Here is a 17,840-nt window from a genome sequence, read left to right on the forward strand (position 1 = left end):
CGCGGCCCACCTTTAGTCCCGGGTGGATCTACCACCCGGGACAAAAGGGGCCCGTTTTCCCTCATTCCCGCCAAATCTTATGTTTATTTTTGTTTCTTTTTACTTCTCTTTTAAAATAGGCGTTCATTTGTTAATTCAGTTAATAAATTTTGATTCCAAAAATTATGGAACAAAATTTGTTATCTCTATATAAACTTGATACACGCAACAAAAATAATTAATTTTCATTCAAGTGATTGGGTCAACGAAATATCTAACTTTTTTGAAATCATATTTGTTATTTTGACCATGCAAAAATATATTAGGTGAACAAATTTTTTCAAACTGTTGCTTTTCGACAGAAAGTGGATTCTATCATGATATTAACGTTTAAAAAGTGAATTTTACATAAAATTAAGCAATTTCATGATATTAATGAGTAGCGTGTGAGTTTGAGAGATAGTGTGTGTTAGTGAGAGAGTATAGTGTGTTAATGTGAATGTAATTTAATGAAATAAATAAAATTAGTTGAGTAATCCATTATTTAATGAAAATTATAATTGAGTCTGGTAATTAAGTGAAAAATATAAAAAAATGATATATATATATATAACACATATAGTATAATTGTACAGTACATATATAATAAAAGTATTCGAATTGCGATTACGTTTTTATACAATAATATAAAATGATTCAAGTACATGAAGGATTAGCGGTAACAGACTTTCTCTTCACAAATGTCCCTTGATTATGATAACGGCGCAAGTATGGAGCATCATCATTGGCTAGCAGGACGCATGGATCAGCATTTACTTCGAAAGGTGGAATGGCAACAAAATTATTATATTCTTCTGGCAAGTCTGTCTTGTCCTCCACTCCAACGATGTTTCTCTTTCCTGATAGAACTATGTGTCGCTTAGGCTCATCCTTTTGCTTGTTTATCCCCTTCTTTGGCTTGCTGGACATGTCCTTAATGTAGAAAACCTGAGCGATATTCTGGGCTAGGACAAATGGCTCGTCTCTATACCCAAGATTGTTGATATCAATTATTGTCATCCCATACTCATCTTTTATTACCCCTCCTCCAGATAGCTTAACCCATTGGCAACGAAATAGAGGCACCTTGAAATTGGGACCGTAATCCAGCTCCCATATCTCTTCAAAGTAGTCGTAATATGTGTCCTTTTTTCCATTATTGTCCGTGACATCCATACGAACACCGCTGTTTTGGTTGGTACTCTTTTTATCTTGGGCTATCGTATAAAATGTGTTTCCATTTATCTCGTACCCTTGGTATGTTAAGATATTCCAAGATGGTCCCCTAGCCAATAAAAACAGTTGTTCACTTATATCCATGTTATGCATTAGATACTTCTGCAACCAGCTGCAGAAAGTGTTCATGTGCTCACGTGTAATCCATGCCTCAGACTTTTCCGGGAAATTGGAGAGCAGAATTTTCTTGTGTTCCTCGATATATGGGTCAACCAAGGATGATTGTTGAAGAACCGTATAATGCGCTTTCTTGAATGAGAAATCATCTGTGCAGACATAAGATTTCTTTCCTAATGTACCCTTTCCAGTTAGTCTCCCATCATATCGCGATTCAGGGACTTCAATCGGTTTAAGGTCATCAATAAAGTCAACACAAAAGTCAATGACCTCCTCAGTTCCGTAGGCACTGGCGATGCTTCCTTCTGGACGAGCTCGATTACGAACACATTTCTTGAGTACCCCCATGAATCTTTCGAATGGGAACATGTTGTGTAGAAATACTGGTCCGAGGATATCAATCTCTTTCACAAGATGCACTTGAAGATGTGTCATGATGCTGAAGAAAGATGGTGGAAATAACAGCTCAAAGCCAACAAGACATTGCACCACATCGTTTTGCAGCTTTATCAAATTCTCTGGGTCAATTATCTTCTGAGAAACTGCGTTGAGGAAGGCACATAGCTTCACGATGGTTAACCGGACGTTATCAGGCAGAATCCCCCGCAGCACAACCGGAAGAAGTTCGGACATAAGCACATGGCAGTCATGGGACTTGAGATTTGTAAATTTCTTCTCTGCCAAATTTAAGATTCCTTTTATATTGGATGAGTATCCAGACGGAACCTTTATACTACTCAAGCAATCAAACATGGTTTCTTTCTCTTCCTTGCTAAGAGTATAGCTGGCAGGACTTAAGTATTGTCGTCCATTATCTCGCTGTTGAGGATGTAAGGCATCTCGTTCTTCCATACGTTGCAATTCTTGACGTGCTTCTACTGTATCTTTGGGCTTTCTGTACACTCCCAAGAATGCTATCAGGTTGACGCAAAAATTCTTCGTGAGGTGCATCACATCAATTGCATGAAGAACATCTAAGTCTTCCCAATATGGTAGCTCCCAAAATATAGATTTCTTCTTCCACATGGGCGCCATTCCGTTTTCGTTCGGAACAGGTTGGCTACCAGATCCCTTTCCAAAAATAACTTCTAGATCTTTTACCATGTTGCAGAGGATGCAGTCGTTGGGGCAAGCATGTATCTTTTGCACTTCCAATCCTAAAGGGCAAACAAGTTGTTTGGCTTCATACGTTGTGGTAGGCAATTCGTTGTCCTTAGGAAGCATTTTTTTAACAAGTTTGAGTAATTCACCAAATCCCTTGTCGGATACACCACTTGTCGCCTTCCATTGCAGCAACTCCATGGTGGTGTCAAGTTTCTTCAATCCATTTTGACAATCTGGGTACAACAACTTACGGTGGTCCTCTAACAACTTCTGGAACTTCAACCTCTCCGTTTCACTCTCACAGTCTACCTGCACATTGTGCAATGCCTGCCCCAGATCGTCGTTGGGATCATTTTCTGCTACATCTACTTCGGGCTCTTCCATGGGAATATCGTCATCAAATGCACTGATTCCAGCATTCCCGGGAAAGTGGTCGTCAAAATATTCTTCTTCATTGTCTTCCATGGTAACTCCCTGTTCTCCGTGCTTCGTCCAACAAACATACTTCTCCATGAAACCATTTGCGAAAATGTGGTTGTGTAGGATTCTTGAAGATGAGTAATCCTTGTTATTGTTGCAATGAACACACGGGCAGCACATAAAACCATTCTGCTTGTTTGCCTCAGCCACAGACAAAAAATAATGCAGGCCATCAATGAATTCTTTCGAACGTCGGTCAGCATTGTATATCCATTGCCGGTCCATCTGCATTTTAAATAAATCGATTTGAATTCTTTACACGTATCGAATAAATAAAATATATCAAACCTAAATTAAACTAAATGTAACATAACATGAATAATTAAAAGATCTGCAATATCCATCACACATCTTGATTAATTAAAAGGAGTACTTAATCCATTACAGAACTTAACAAAGGAGTACTATACATGAAACTTAAAAATTCGGACAACAACACATAGGTTTTCAACCGCCCTTGCGTTGGAACGCAAAATGCTCTAACGGATTTCTTACTGGCGCAGAAGAAGATGGCGGAGCTGAAACCTCTGAGTTTGGTGGTGACGAACTGTAATGCCACAATAAATCCTCAAGATCAAACGGAGGTTCCTCGCCCCTTGCCATGCATTCTCTATATTCTTTTTCCAAATAACGGAGCGCTGCCCGATGAAAAGCACTAGGTTTTTTGGACCGACGACCTACTCGAGTTGTGCCCTTCTCTCCAGAAGGACAACGATCACCCCCACCGGTGCCACTCCCTCCAGCTGCTGAAGCCATATTTTACTGAAAAATACCTTTATTTTCCACAAAATTATAAATTCCTACCATAACAATGCAAATATTATTTACTATTACAATTACAATGATCAGATTAATAACTCTTGCAAATAACAATTAAATCATATAAAAAAGACGAAATGTATCATTAATTGAAAGAAATCTCTATAACTTCTAATTACTTTGACACCCTTCAGTTCCTGGAGTACACTCTTTTCAATATCCAGAAACCCTCTGGAAGAAAAAAAACCTTTATTTCTGAAAATATATATGTCAGTAACCTCAACCCTGCGGTGATGACACTGCCTTTCGGGGGGGACACGGTGTGGTATAAGGATGTCACCAATCGGCCAGTCGCAGCACCAACATTTACGATTAATAGGCACAGCACTTGGCACAAGCAGCGTGCTCGTTGATATGCTCTCAGTACAACAACGGCCATGCTGACTGCATCAAATGCTGTCTTCTTATCAATCGGAAGTGCTGGTGATGCGACCAGCCGATTCGCGATGTCCTTATAGCGCATCGTGTATCCCCGAAAGGTAGTGCCATCACCGTTGGATGGAGATTAACGACGTATACTTGTTTCGAAATAAAGATTTTTTTTACCTTCTACATGGTTTCAATGTGAGCCTGAATAAATACATCACTAGAGTGTCAAAATAATCCATTCATAATACAAAAAATTCTAATATACTCATTTCATTAATTCATTCATGAATACAAAAATCAACTATCCACAATATGGTCATATATACAAGTACATCACATGAAGTGTCTACACTCATTCTAAAAATTTCTACTATCCACATACTCACCTAAATCTAAAAGAAAATCACACCTACATATCCAATCTAAATGTCCAAGAAATAAGCTAGCTACATATTTTCTCTATTTCTAAAGCATGAAATGAGCTATACAAGCCAAGAAAGAAGAGAAAAACAAGCCACAAACCTTTAGCGCCGATGGATGGACGGGGAATCAAAGATCTTCACAAATGTGGTGAAAAAATGAGCAAGAACTCCTCTCTCCCGAACCAAGAACAGCAAGAACAAGTGAGCTGAATGGCTCGGACGGGGGGAGAGGGAAGGGGATAAGGGGGCCAAGAAGTTTTGTCCCGGTTGGAGACACCAACCGGGACAAAAGAGGGGTCTTTTATCCCGGTTGGTGGCTCCAACCGGGACAAAAGGCTGTGCGGTCCTTTTGTCCCGGTTGGAGCCACCAACCGGGATAAAAGGCCACCATTTTGTTCCGGTTGGTGCCTCCAACCGGGACAAAAGACTCCTGTCCCCCCCACCCGCTAGCCCAGCTAGCCGTTGGACCCGGGACAAAAGCCACATATTGTCCCGGGCCCAAAGGCTGCCGGGACAAATGGTGTGGAATAAAGGCCTATTCTGTAGTAGTGAGAAGATAAAAGTCTACATCTTTGCTGTGCCATTGGAGTATTGGACGTACTGATATGGCGCACCTGCGCTCTCACCCTTCACCGACGTTAAGAGTAGACTGGAGACATGCACAAGTACACAACCACCAAAGTATATACTGCTGCGAATCTTGAGACCCAGAACATAAACTTCCTCACCCTTCTACCTTCCAAAGCAAATAGATTGAAACTTGAAAGGTATTGGGATCTAGCTCGTTGGAGATCCCAATACCTTTCGATCTTTTGGATACACTAGTGCTAAAGTTTAGCACTTAGCACTTGGATCCAAACGGAGTACTATAAGCAGTTAAGCACTAGTGGTATATAAATATATATGACATAGCTTCCCGGTCATTAAAATATAATAAGTCATGCATGATAGTGTCCTATAATACCCTCTTCTACAGCATCAATATCAAAAGAATTATTGTTCTCTAATATGTAAGAAGATTTTCCTCAAACTCATGGTGTTTATCGAAAATAAATCTTCAAACACGTGACAATGGAGATTACCTACGGGCAATAGTAATAATGTAAGTTGGGATCCCCATATATGTATATACATCGAAGAGAAAAGGATCAAGTCCAAACCTGTCGGCGAGGTAGAGCAGGACCTCGTCGTCGGCGCGGCCCCAGAAAGCCTTGCACTGGCCGGCGCTGCGGTCGATGGCGACAAGCGCCATTGCTTTCCATCCTGACGAGTCATCGCAGACCTTGGCGGGTGTTTTCACCTCATCCCGCGGCGCAGAAGCCCTCAGATCGATCCGGCGCCACAGGGCGGGCTGATCGCGCGCGAATCGCCACCACGCGGCGCACGCGAGCCCGGCGCCGGAGAGGATCTCGCGGTGTCCCAGCACGGTGAAGGCAGACCACAGGACGTCATGTGGGATACCCGCCCAGCTACTCGCCCGTGGCGGCGGCGCCGAGGAGGACATCGTGAAAGCAGTCTAGGTATAGCTAGGTTTGTTGATGAATTGGAAGGCACGCGTACGGTGCAGAATTATTTATATACACACTGACCTGCGTAAGCCGGCCCATGTTGATTGTTTTTTTTTTTGGACATGGCCCATGTTGATTGTTGAGTCAAATATCGAACACCATAAGCAGATCAAGTTGTAGTGGACTGGGCCGACGGCTCCTAATAGGCCCGACACTAAAAAACATGATACCACCACTGTAGACGCCAATCTAGTTAACACACAAGTGCTAGAGCGCACGGATTGCAACGATCAGATCACCAGCGAAATCTCACACAGACTGGTTAGACCGGTCGGAGCAAAGATCACGCAAGACCTAGAATCACGAGTTCGGAAGGGACCCCTTCAGAGCTTGTAGATCTAGGATTGTCCTGAGGTCGGCAGGCCACTCAGAACGCTCTCGAACGCCATAGAGACGCAAGAAGAATAGCAAATGGGGATGGAAACGGCGAAATCTCACGCAGACCGGTCAGACCGGTCGGAGCAAAGATCACGCAAGACCTAGAATCACGAGTTCGGAAGGGACCCCTTCAGAGCTTGTAGATCTAGGATTGTCCTGAGGTCGGCAGGCCATTCAGAACGCTCTCGAACGCCATAGAGACGCAAGAAGAATAGCAAATGGGGATGGAAACGCTAAGGTTTGAGGTAAAAGTAAAGGATAAATGTGTTGATTAGAATGGGATGCCCTGTATCGTCTATAACCCTTCATATTTATAGAGTGAAGTGATCTGTACCCATTAATAGTCAAAACCCTTACTAATTCTATGTCAAAATACAACTCCTATTTCAGATTGGGCGTTTCGGACCGATCTGACCGGTCTACGAACCGGTCGGACCGCCCTGGACCGGACCACATATGCATTTTGATCGTCTCGACGAGATCTATATAATGGTGCAGTCCAATTGGCAAATTGACAAAGTTACCCAAATCGGTCTAACCGGTTTACATTGGATCTGGTCATCATGCAACATCAGACAATGTTGCGGTGGGAATTTTCTCTCAGCGCCCGGATCGGTCGTTCGGGCACGAGCAGTTCCCTGATAATAGGCTTTCGGTACTATGATTTGTTAACTGAGTGCCTGGGTTATATACTTTCAGCTATAGTATTTTAAAATTGGCCATGCAAAGATAATGTGTTGCCACCTCATAAAGTGGAATTTTTCTTGTGACACTTTCACACTCAAGGTTTTGTCACGTTTTCTAGGCTTGATAATGATAAAATAACAAGCATCGTAATTCATAAAAGCAGTGATGAAAAGAAGGATCGTCGAGGATCACAATTCAACCTGCACGATAGATGATAAACAAATTTTCACGAGATGAACACCATATATAATATACTATACGCATATAATATCCAATTTTTGTGACAAAAATGAAACACCAACTATCATGAGATCTCAAATTGTGCATGATCCCGCCCTAGATATAAATATATATATATTACGTATATAATTTCCAGTTTTTAAGACATAAATGAAACACCACCTAGCTATCATGAGATATCATCAAAATCATCGCTGTCGTAATAATACGAAAATTGAAGCTTGAGATCCTTTATCCTAGAGCACTTGTTCCTCAGCTCTTCTTCATCCCATTGGTATGTCAGCACGTTAATGTTGAGAGACTCGAGACTAGGGCATTTGTCCACAATCTGCATCACCACATCCTCGGTGAAGCTGCCATCAGAGAGCTCGAGGGAGTGCAGGCCGTGCATCACTGGGATTGACAAAGGTGTTGGGCTGCTGCGTTCCCTTGGATAGTCGCTGTCGAAGCGTGTCACTTTGCCAGCACGGCGCACGGTGAAATTGTGCAGATGGCTACAAGCTTCACAAGCGGATTGGAACAGCTCCACCCAGGAGTTGGTAGCAGGTGGTTGTTCAGACTCGGTTGTGTAGGTGTAGGCGTCAGCTACGAGCACTAGCTCGAGCTCCTCGAGCAGAGGGAATTTCTTGATCGCCTGGGCGAACACGTCAGGGGACACATCGTAATGTGACGTGACGCGGAGGCTTTTCATACATGAGGCCCTCGCTATTTGCCAATTTTAGATGTCAACAACGACAATATATATATTGCACGCTACAATCTCACCTTCCAGTCACCTCAAGGCAGAAATAATGCATGTCGCGCGAGCCATCTAGTATTGACGGGAAGCAGGATATTTTTATTATATTAGAATAATTGTTCTAACTTTATAATAAAAAATTATTTCCAATTAAAAATTGTTACAAAAAATCATCGAAATATATTAAGTGGGATCTTATTTAACAATTTCATTGTAATAAATACAGTTGTACAGTAGGATATTTGATTTTGATATATGGTTAGAAAAATATACCTTGTTTTGCTTGCGGGTTTCTTCTTAGATCACTAGCCCGATCCATTGTGAAAACTTAACTGTTAGTCACGCATATGACCACTAACACCTGAAGGATACCTGCAGGCTTATACAAAGTAAAAAGGCCCAATAGTATCCAAGGATGGTGTAAGTGACTAGTGAGTAGATCAAACCATACACTACTACAAAAATCATTAATGGAGGCGGGCAACAACGCTTAACCGAGATGTTTTTCGCAACCGCCTCGGAGGCACTGTCGCGGTTAATGTGACATTAACCGAGGTGGTTTGCTGCCCGCCTCGGTAAATGAAATAAAAAAATAAAAAGAAAAAGAAAAGCCCGCCAAGCCCATCACGGGCCCGCCGAGCCCATCGACTGCCGCCTCGTCCCGCCGCTGCGGCAGGCCACTGCCCGCCGTGCACGCCTCACCTCGTCCCGCCGCGCCGCGGTGGGCCACCGCCCGCCTCGCCCCGCCGCCGCCGCGGGCAGCTGCCCCCCGCATCCGCCGCGCCCGATTTGCCTCGACGCCTCGCCCGCCGCCGCTGGCCACCGCCTCCGCCCGGATCCGGCCACCCCTGCTCGGGATCCGGCCACTCGCCACCGGATCCGGCCACACCCGCTCGGGATCCGACAGCGGGAATAGGCGGAGGAGCCGGTGGCGGGGCAGGCGGCTCCGGGCGGCTGCTCGGAGTCCCGACGCGGCGGCGGCGAGGAAGGCCTAATGCCGCGGCTCCGGGTGGTGGCTCGGAGGCCCGACGCGGCGGCACGGGGCGGCGGCGAGGAGGAATCCAGGGGAGAGGGTAGGTGGAGAGGGGAGCGAGGGGGGCAGCGGTGTTTGGAGACTGGAGAGAGAGGAGGTTGTAGTGAGGGGAAATGGTGGAGGAGCCTGTGAACCCTAACTCCGCAATATATATGAAAGTCTCTTATCGGGCTTTCTGGGCCTATTTGGGCCTCAGCATTTTCCAAGACGGGCTTCATTGTGCGTCCACCTCGGTTAATCTATTAACCGAGGCGTTTTCTTTACAATAACCGCATCAGTTAATCAATATTAACTGAGGTGAGTATTTTAAGTGTGCTCGCCTCGGTTAACCCATTTTGCGAGATGTTTTTTTTAACCGTCTCGGTTAATAAAAAGTGTCTGCCTCGGTTAATGCCAGACATTAACCGAGGCGGTTAGAAAACAAGCCCACCTCCGAGACAATTTTAAAGTGCCTCGGTAAATGAAATCTTGTAGTTGTGATAAGGCCACTCCCAGTTGAGGATTCATCAGAGTTTCATGCATAGTAAATAGGGTGTGATGTCATGGTTTTAGATGATGTTACACTAGATTAATCAGGAGAGAGATGAAATAAGTTTCATCTAGATGAGTCTTGATGAGTCTTAGAATTAAATGTACATGACGAGAGTCTATGGAATAGCAAATATGAAATAATGTATTGTGGAGTGAGTATCATTTATAATTTCATTTGTGTTTTGGTGACGTGGCACTCTTAGAAACAACAAAATGAAACTTCTAGCCTAAGGGCAGGTACATTGCTCCATGTCAGCAGTCTGATAAGTTGTCTCATGCACAGTCACATAGAATTTTTGCTGAGGTGGAGGAGAGAGGAAGAGGGGAGAGAGAAAAGCCGTTGTCTCCTCAAACAACTATGGGTGGGCGTTCGGGTTACCCGAAAAATTCGGGTCGGGTATTTCGGATTTTCTAAAATTCAGGTTCTCAGAAATGCTACCCAAAATTTACTCTGAAAAATCAATACCCGACATTCCGGGTACCCGAAAGTTCGGGGTCGGGTTTACCCGATATACCCAAAATTTTCCAATCTGCAAGCCGCCGCCGGCCGGTGCTCCTTTGCACTCCCTCGAGGTCGATGCGCAGCAGCTACCGACGAGAGTGGCTCCGCGGCGCTCAGGACCGGTGGCGACGCGAGGTGGGTGAGAGAGAGGCATGCTGCCGGTGGAGGTGGGCGGTGGCGTGGTGGGCACTGCGGCGTGGCAGCGGCCGCAAGCGGTGGTGCGGTGGGCGGCTCGCGGCTAGGCGGTGGGCGCTGTGGCGTGGGGCAGCGGGGCGCTGCCGCGCTGGGGTTTGGGGGCGGCGGCGCCAGCACGGAGTTGTGCGGGCGGCGGTGTGGATGGCAATGCGGCAGGGGCGCTGGCGTGGGAGTGGGACTGCAGGGGCATGGGTAGGGGCGCTGGTCGGCTGGTCGGCGGGTGCGGTAGGGTTAGGGTTAAGTGGCTTGGTGCCTTGATGCGTTGAGCTCAAATGAACAAACATACATGGGCTAGGCTATTTTTCGAGTTCTTCGGGTATTTCGGGTACCGTGGTGCAATACCCGAACAATCCGTACTAAATTCGGGTACCATAGATTGGAACCCGGATTGGGATTTGGATTTTTTGGGTTCGAGCTCGGGTTTTTTCGAACTCGGTTATCGGGTTTCAGGTTTTCTAACCGGCTCATCTGCGATTTTTTGGCTCTGTGAGACGACTTGGCACGGTTGTACGCCCATCGTTGTTTCGGCGGGCGATTTTTTTTCTCTCCGTGGATCCGCTGCGCCAAATCGTCTTCCCGCTCGTCTTCCCTCTTCTTCGCGCGTGAAATCGATTCTGGCGCGAAGCCAAACAAATTTTCCCGTGGTTCCATGATGCCTCCTATGTTCCAGCAGCCAAGCATGCATGTGCGTGGCGTGGTGGGAGGTCAGCGACGCATTTTGAGGAGAGAGAGAGCAGCTAATTTCTTTTATTTTTCCCTTTTCTTGATATTTCTTTTTTCTAGCATATATATACTCCAAATGATTAGTGGCATATATATTTTCCGCATGTTATTCTCACGTCACCCACATGTAGCAATCTAAAACATTAAACCAAGTGTGGACACGGTCATGCCTATTTTGGTCAATACTTGTCTAAAACATTAAACTCGTCTCTCACAAGCAGTTTTATGCTGTCGTCGTGTCAATTTTAGCTGACGTGTCATGTTTTTTCTTCTAACATGATGGCCCACGGCCATGGCGCGACTGCCTCAGCTCCAACGGTCCAACCTGCTGGTGTTGGGCTAGGGCAAAATCAATGCCCTGTTCGGTCCCTCCACTATCAAGTGGAATCCTCTCAAAAAAAAAAATCAAGTGGAACCATTAATATAGGATCAGCGTACAAGCGTCTGTCTGTTTTAGCGTTGGGTTCTTAAAAATCTAAACCGTTCATCATGGGCTTTTAAGTTTGATTCATCATATAAACTGTGAATTGGTTGCAGCACTTTATATGGTTGAGGAACCGATATACTGTCAAATACTAGACAAGTTAATTTGTTTGAAATGGCATGTTTGCAGCTAGAAAGACAGGCTACATTATCTTCAACACAAACAACAAGCGAACTATAGATAAAATACTAGCATCCTTGTCCTACCTAGAATTTCAATTTGGTTCACTCAACCTGTGCCAGTTCACCTGTCTTACCTAGAGTTCAGATCAAGCTCCCCAGACCTGCGCCAGTTCTCTTGCCCATCTGAGTTCCCATTCTCGGGTTCATTCTCATCATTGAGGAAATCCTCAGATGGATCTTCATCATCCCTCTGAGCATTTTCCCACCCGTCATCACCCTGTTCTTGTTCTATACCATGAGTAGGGCCATCGTCCCCTTGTGAAGCCACAGCACTGGCCCGAATAGGACCATGATTCATCATCTCTGAGTGCGCTTGGGCCTCAGCCCGCACATGCTCCATCGCCATACGCATCTTAGCTTCGGCAGCCTCACGACCAACTTTCTCCCTCATCTCCATCTCCGCTCTCAGTCCCAGCATAGCCTGCTTTTCCTCCTGTAACAAGGCTTGCTCCAGCATCAGCCGTTCCTCCGATCTGAACTCGCCAATGGCCCTTTTCTTGGTCATTATGTTATATGCCAAAACTTGCTTCTCAAAAGTTGTTGTGAACTCGGCAATCTTAACCAGAATGTTATGGTCCCATTGCTGCAGGCGAGAAGGAATCTGGCCAGTTGCATCGCTGTCAAGGATTCTATCATCTTCTTCAGCCTCATAGTCAGCAACAACATGGTAAGGCAATAACCTAATTTAACAGGATCAGAATAGTTATATGAGTAAGATGACATATTGAAGTTAATGCAAAAAGAGATACTACAATTTAGAAAGGCTACAGATATTAACAACACACCTCAATCTAATCAGTTCCAACTGAATACATTTATGTAAATAGGCAGAATTATCAATATTTAGTCTTCAACATCTAATATTTATGAGGTGAGAGGGGTGCACCTTATTTTATATGAAGGATTCAAGTACAGAAATGTAGCAGTACTTAAATGATAATGCATTATGTCTAGAACATGTGCGGTACTTTCAGGAGATACCCTTTTAACCTATACATATTTGCATAAATTTCTAATCTTCTAGTAAATTGAAAATGGTTGTATTTGTAATTTCCAATACAGTGTTTGAAATTGCATGGCACTGAAATTGACAATGCAGTCATGTGGAAGATATGATACAAGAGCCTCTAAACAGGGTTAATGTGTAGGATGCCAGATCATTTTTCTCAAAAATGTTATTACTACACTTCATACACTCCCACAATTGAATACTTTATACAGTTACCTATATCTTGTAATAATCAAATCTCAACAGTTTGTGCATTTCCATCGAATAATAGGAGTTCTCCGATACTAAAATCGTAGCAGAGCATTGAGTTCAAGAAAAATGGCATGGTGCTGTCTACATGCCATTGTGCCCTGTCTTATGAGCTATGAGAAATTGCCTGTTACTATCCAAGAATCTACGTTCTGTGGCACATCAGTTACACTCATGCAGTCATATTATATGTTTGAAGCATCTCTAACACACATGATGGCATATGTGCGTAAATATAAAAGAGTAAAAGATACTTGGCACCAAATTGCAGCTTATACAGAACATTTTTCCACAATAAATTATTACTCGAACAGTAAATCATTATTGAAACTACATCCGCAACTATCACAGTTAGTTTATGGAAAGACCTGATACAAGCTAAAGTTTTATCTTAATGCTATTCTCATACACCAAGGGCACTGAATTATTTATCCGGGAGACAATGCAGCTGGAACCTCTTCATGCCTTATTCCTTATTTCAATGGTAAGATTGCATAAACCCCCGATAAGCCACTTGAAGCACCCCCCCCCCCCCCCCGCCCCGCCCCCAAAAAAAAAAGGCTAGTTCTGTTGCGAAAACACCCAGTGTGCACATACTTAACCTAATCAACCAGAGCCACAACATGTTAAGCTAACTGAGTCAAATCTTGTTCACGTGTTTGCGTTAGATGTATCCATCATGTTTCACTGAATTTTTTTATTTGTGCAGACAGAGAAACACAGTGCAACAATGTTTTTACCCTAGTCAGCAATCGTTTTTGTGAAATCTTCAAGAAATGTGGAGATTATCGTCCTAAAAGTGTGTGTGTGGTGGGGGGGGGGGGGGTAATGTCAAACTTCAAGTGATCTATAGGGGCGTATTTGCAATTTTACCTATTTCAATTGCCTATGTTTAGGTAAGCATACAATAAATATCTTCAATTATAGGAAGATTTAAATTTGCTCGGAAGCAACCTGACAGATGGCCTTACATTTGGGGATCCGAAATATATGCTGCACATGAGTTCTATAAAGTCAGTGTCTGTTCAAATGTACACCCCAGCAGCTATTATGGATCTGGAAAAGCAAGTGTATTCCTCGACTTAAGTTCTTCATGTGGCTGCTCCTAAATGACAGCCTAAACACCAGAAATATCTTGAGAAGGAGAAACACCTACTTGCAGTCAGGCTATAACTGTGTGTTATGTTCAGATAATGTGGAAGAAATGATGGAACATCTCTTTTTTGGCTGCTGTACTAGCACATCCTATTGGTATTTGGTATTCCATTGGTTTACAATGGAACCTGGAGCAAAATTTGACAGACATACTACTGGTGGCAAAAGGATCCTTCCAAAATAATTTCTTCATAGAAAGCTACACCGTTGCAGCTTGGGGCATTTGGAAGCAGAGAAATAATTTCATTTTTTTAAGGGAAGTGACCGAGCATTTCCTTTTGGAAGCAAGTTTTGAAGCACAACATTATCTTGCATTTACCCAGGATAAAATCTGATCTTCATACAGTGGTCTTTTCTTGGATACAAAACTTAATAGTCTGGTGTCCTTTTTCTTCCTGGGACGTAGTTCCCTTGGCGGCAGTTGTTTGCCTCAGGGTTTGTTGGGTTGTCGGTTCTGAGCTAGCTAGTTGGGTTGTTCAGTGTTTTTTTAAGCTCTCTCTCATGTTTTCTTCTTTCTTTGTGTTGTGTTAGCTAGCACCTTGCTGGCTCTGAACTTTTGATTTATCTTTATAAAATGATCTTGCTGGGGGGGGGGGATTCTTCCCCACTGTTTTGGGTAAAAAAAAAAGATAACAGAAGAGAAGACAACCAAATGAAACATAGAAGAAATAATTTCTGCTAAAATAGGAAAAAGACAAAATTATTATTTACTAAAAGATACCTGTAATACTACTGTTATCAGTGACGCGCATAAAAAGTGCTTAGCTGCATACACCAAGAGACAGCATTGTGTTTGGGTTCACGCAAACTCGAACAAAAGAACAAGACCAATGCTTACAATGTCATTGGTAGAAACTCAAAATGTAGTACAACAATATTTCCAAATTAACAAAATAACACATTACACATTGAGACTACTGTGTATAGATCAATATTTTGATCAAATTAACAGCATAAACTAATTCTTTACATATCTGAATTCATATCACTGCTTACTGACTGATTGAGAACAGTGTGTTTTATTGATTCATGAGCCTATAGAATATTAATGTTTAGACCCATATGCCAGAAGCATATATAATGTCCTACATAGTATGCTCAGTCATATGACTAATTTCCTTTTATGAAACCCAGGCATATGACTATGCATACTATAACATGATAGTAAATAAAACTTCTGTCTGAATAAGCCAACGAAATATCTTGCTAAGTGAAAAGGATTCACAATCATTTCAACAAAGAAAGACCAGTCCACATTCAAACAGCCAAAGTGTCAAACCAGCAAGCAAAAAAACTTCTGGGGTTACAAGTCGTAATAAAACTTCTGTTCTGATACTCAAGTACAGAAATTTGCTAAATTGTAGAGCAATAACAATACAATCTAACAATGAAAAACAGGTAATCAACAAACACAGTGAGTGCACCCTCTTATTGTGGACAAGGAGTAAAATGGCAGAAGTGACCTGAACATTGGTATTGTCAAAGTCAAGTAAAATAAAATAAAAGGATTCTTTTTTATTGAATTTTGTATATAACAAAACTACAATGGTTAAAGGTAACAAACAAATGAAGCATAGCAACAACTAATACAGAATACAGAGATGTAACAAACAATAGTAATTAGTTTAACTGCTTGTAGTGGTCCAAGTTACAAACTTATGTTCTAAAATCCTCCTTTCGAAAAATAATGTTTTGGATTTTTTATAAAATTGCTATAATATTTTTTAAAACTTTTATGCAAAGTGGTTCTCTGTAGCATGGAGATGTACTTCCCAAAGCTGATCTTGAATGGAATTCAGTGTTTTAAAGGCGACAAGGCGACCCAAGGCGAGCTGGGTACGCCTGGACGCTTAGGCAACAAGGCGTGGCTGTTGCCCAAGGCGAGCTGGGTATGCCTGTCGCCTGGACGCTTAGGCGTCGCCTAGCCTAGGCAACACCTTTAGAACTACTATGGAATTGTATTTTTCTACCAAAGAAAATTATTTGCAGGAAGGAGAACAGATTCATGTGACATTAACACAACATGCAGGATAATTAAATTGCCATAGGGCAGCCACAGTGAACTGACATCCATCTGCTTATACTACAATACGGAGTGTGCACTCCTACATTTGTAGAGTTCAGTAGTTCCCAGGTGGTTACGCCTGAATACTGACATAGTGACATCAATGCCATACAACATCAGAACAGATGAGCAAAACTGGAAACATACTGGCGAATACAATACTCAATTTTTCTTTTCCCAAGATATATGTTTTAATCATGTTATAATCGAATGCTTACCTAATATAATGCAGTGCTAGACTTACAAATCCATATACAACGTAAAAAGGCTAAACATAAGAGGCAATTCGTAGAAGCATTCGATAGGCAACAGTAAAAAAGGATAACACATCAATAAAAACTAATCAGACTCCGGAAAGTCATCAATAAGCACCCAAAATTTTGCATCCACTGGACCAAACAAATATGGGCAGCACTTAATAAATTCATCACTTCGCATTATATTGGACAGGAACTAATTTTTCACACGCTCTCAAACCTCAATTGCCGCTTTCCAAACCTAGGGACATCCAAACCCGTGCCTAACCCACAATTTTCAGCACATCCCCTAGGTCACAGACCCGCAAATCAAGCGGTACACCTGATTGATTGAGATCCAGATACCACAGATCGAGATTCGGATGCCGCATCGGAATAGGGAAGTATACAGATTTGGCGCGAATGCAGCGGTTTGCGCACCTGTTGACGGCGTCCTCGATGGACTGGAAGGGGGTCTTGATGTCCGGGTTGCAGACCCGCATGGCGTCCTGCAGCGCCATCTCCATCTCGGGGCTCCGGACCCTGGCCGCCTGAGCCTGAGCCTGAGCCAGAGCCTGAGCCTGCGCCTGCGCCGCCGCGGCCTGCTGCTGCTGCTGCTGGTGGTGGTGGTGGTGCGGCGACGCCTGCTGCGCCGCCCCCTGCGACGGCGACTGAGAGGGCCCCTGCGAGTGGGGCGGCTGGGGCTGCGGCTGCGGCTGCGGCTGCGGCTGCTGCTTCTGCTGCTGCTGGGGCTGGTGGAAGCGGAGCGGGCCGAGGGGGCGGAGGTGGGCGTCGATGTTGGAGGGGAAGCGGGACATGGCCTGCTGCGACAGCTGCTGCGGGTGGGGCTGCACCTGCGCCTGCGCCTGCGCCTGCTGCTGCATCAGGAAGAGCTGGCGCTGGAGCTGCTGGTGCTGCGCGGCCGCGGCCGCGGCGGTGGAGGTGGAGGGCGGAGGGGCGGGGTTCCCTCCGTCGTCCATGGTGTTGGCGGAGAAGCAGGACGGGACGGGAGGACGCTGCGCGGTGAGTGAGTGAGATTCGGATGAAGGAGTAACCGCTGCGGTCAGGGAACGGAGCCGAGTCACCCACAACCCAGCATTTCCGCGAGCCAGTAATTTGCAAAGAATTCGTTTAAAAAAAAGTAATTTGCAAATAATTTGATATTTCCGAAGAAACATTTTCAGTTTACGCAGAGTTTATGTTTTTAATCAATAAACTTGTGCTGAGTTACTACTTTATGACGATTTTTGCTGAACTGAAAAGTAGCATACGGCGCTGCAATGTTGTGCTCTCCACCTC

At 43.9% G+C, this 17,840-nt stretch overlaps 2 protein-coding genes across 3 annotated transcripts; both read right to left on the reverse strand.

Moving 5' to 3' along the window:
- Window positions 1-7,607: 7,607 nt before the first annotated feature.
- Window positions 7,608-8,129, reverse strand: LOC120700994. Its single transcript, XM_039985173.1, has one exon. The coding sequence runs from the start codon at window positions 8,127-8,129 to the stop codon at window positions 7,608-7,610; it is 522 nt and encodes a 173-aa protein (XP_039841107.1).
- A 3,548-nt stretch (window positions 8,130-11,677) lies between these two features.
- On the reverse strand, window positions 11,678-17,589 carry LOC120699420 (chromatin modification-related protein eaf-1-like). Of its 2 annotated transcripts, XM_039983407.1 has the most exons (3): window positions 16,983-17,589; window positions 11,967-12,507; window positions 11,678-11,921 (listed from the first exon to the last, which is right to left on the reverse strand). In XM_039983407.1, exons 1-3 carry the CDS (start codon window positions 17,519-17,521, stop codon window positions 11,898-11,900), a joined length of 1,104 nt encoding a protein of 367 aa, XP_039839341.1. In that variant the 5' UTR covers window positions 17,522-17,589; the 3' UTR covers window positions 11,678-11,897. The 2 variants fall into 2 exon arrangements, with proteins under 2 accessions (XP_039839341.1, XP_039839340.1); XM_039983406.1 differs by having other exon boundaries at window positions 11,678-12,507; window positions 16,983-17,587.
- Window positions 17,590-17,840: the final 251 nt, after the last annotated feature.

The sequence above is a fragment of the Panicum virgatum genome, chromosome 3K, assembly GCF_016808335.1.
Source record: "Panicum virgatum strain AP13 chromosome 3K, P.virgatum_v5, whole genome shotgun sequence".
Taxonomy (NCBI): domain Eukaryota; kingdom Viridiplantae; phylum Streptophyta; class Magnoliopsida; order Poales; family Poaceae; genus Panicum; species Panicum virgatum.

Bases quoted from the DNA above. Each gene is read 5' to 3' on its own strand.
- LOC120699420 (XM_039983406.1), bottom strand. From the start codon at position 17,521: ATGGACGACGGAGGGAACCCCGCCCCTCCGCCCTCCACCTCCACCGCC. The intron at 12,508-16,982 runs GTGCGCAAACCG...CTGTTAAATTAG, and splicing joins ATCGAGGACGCCGTCAACAG to GTTATTGCCTTACCATGTTG.
- LOC120700994 (XM_039985173.1), bottom strand. From the start codon at position 8,129: ATGAAAAGCCTCCGCGTCACGTCACATTACGATGTGTCCCCTGACGTG.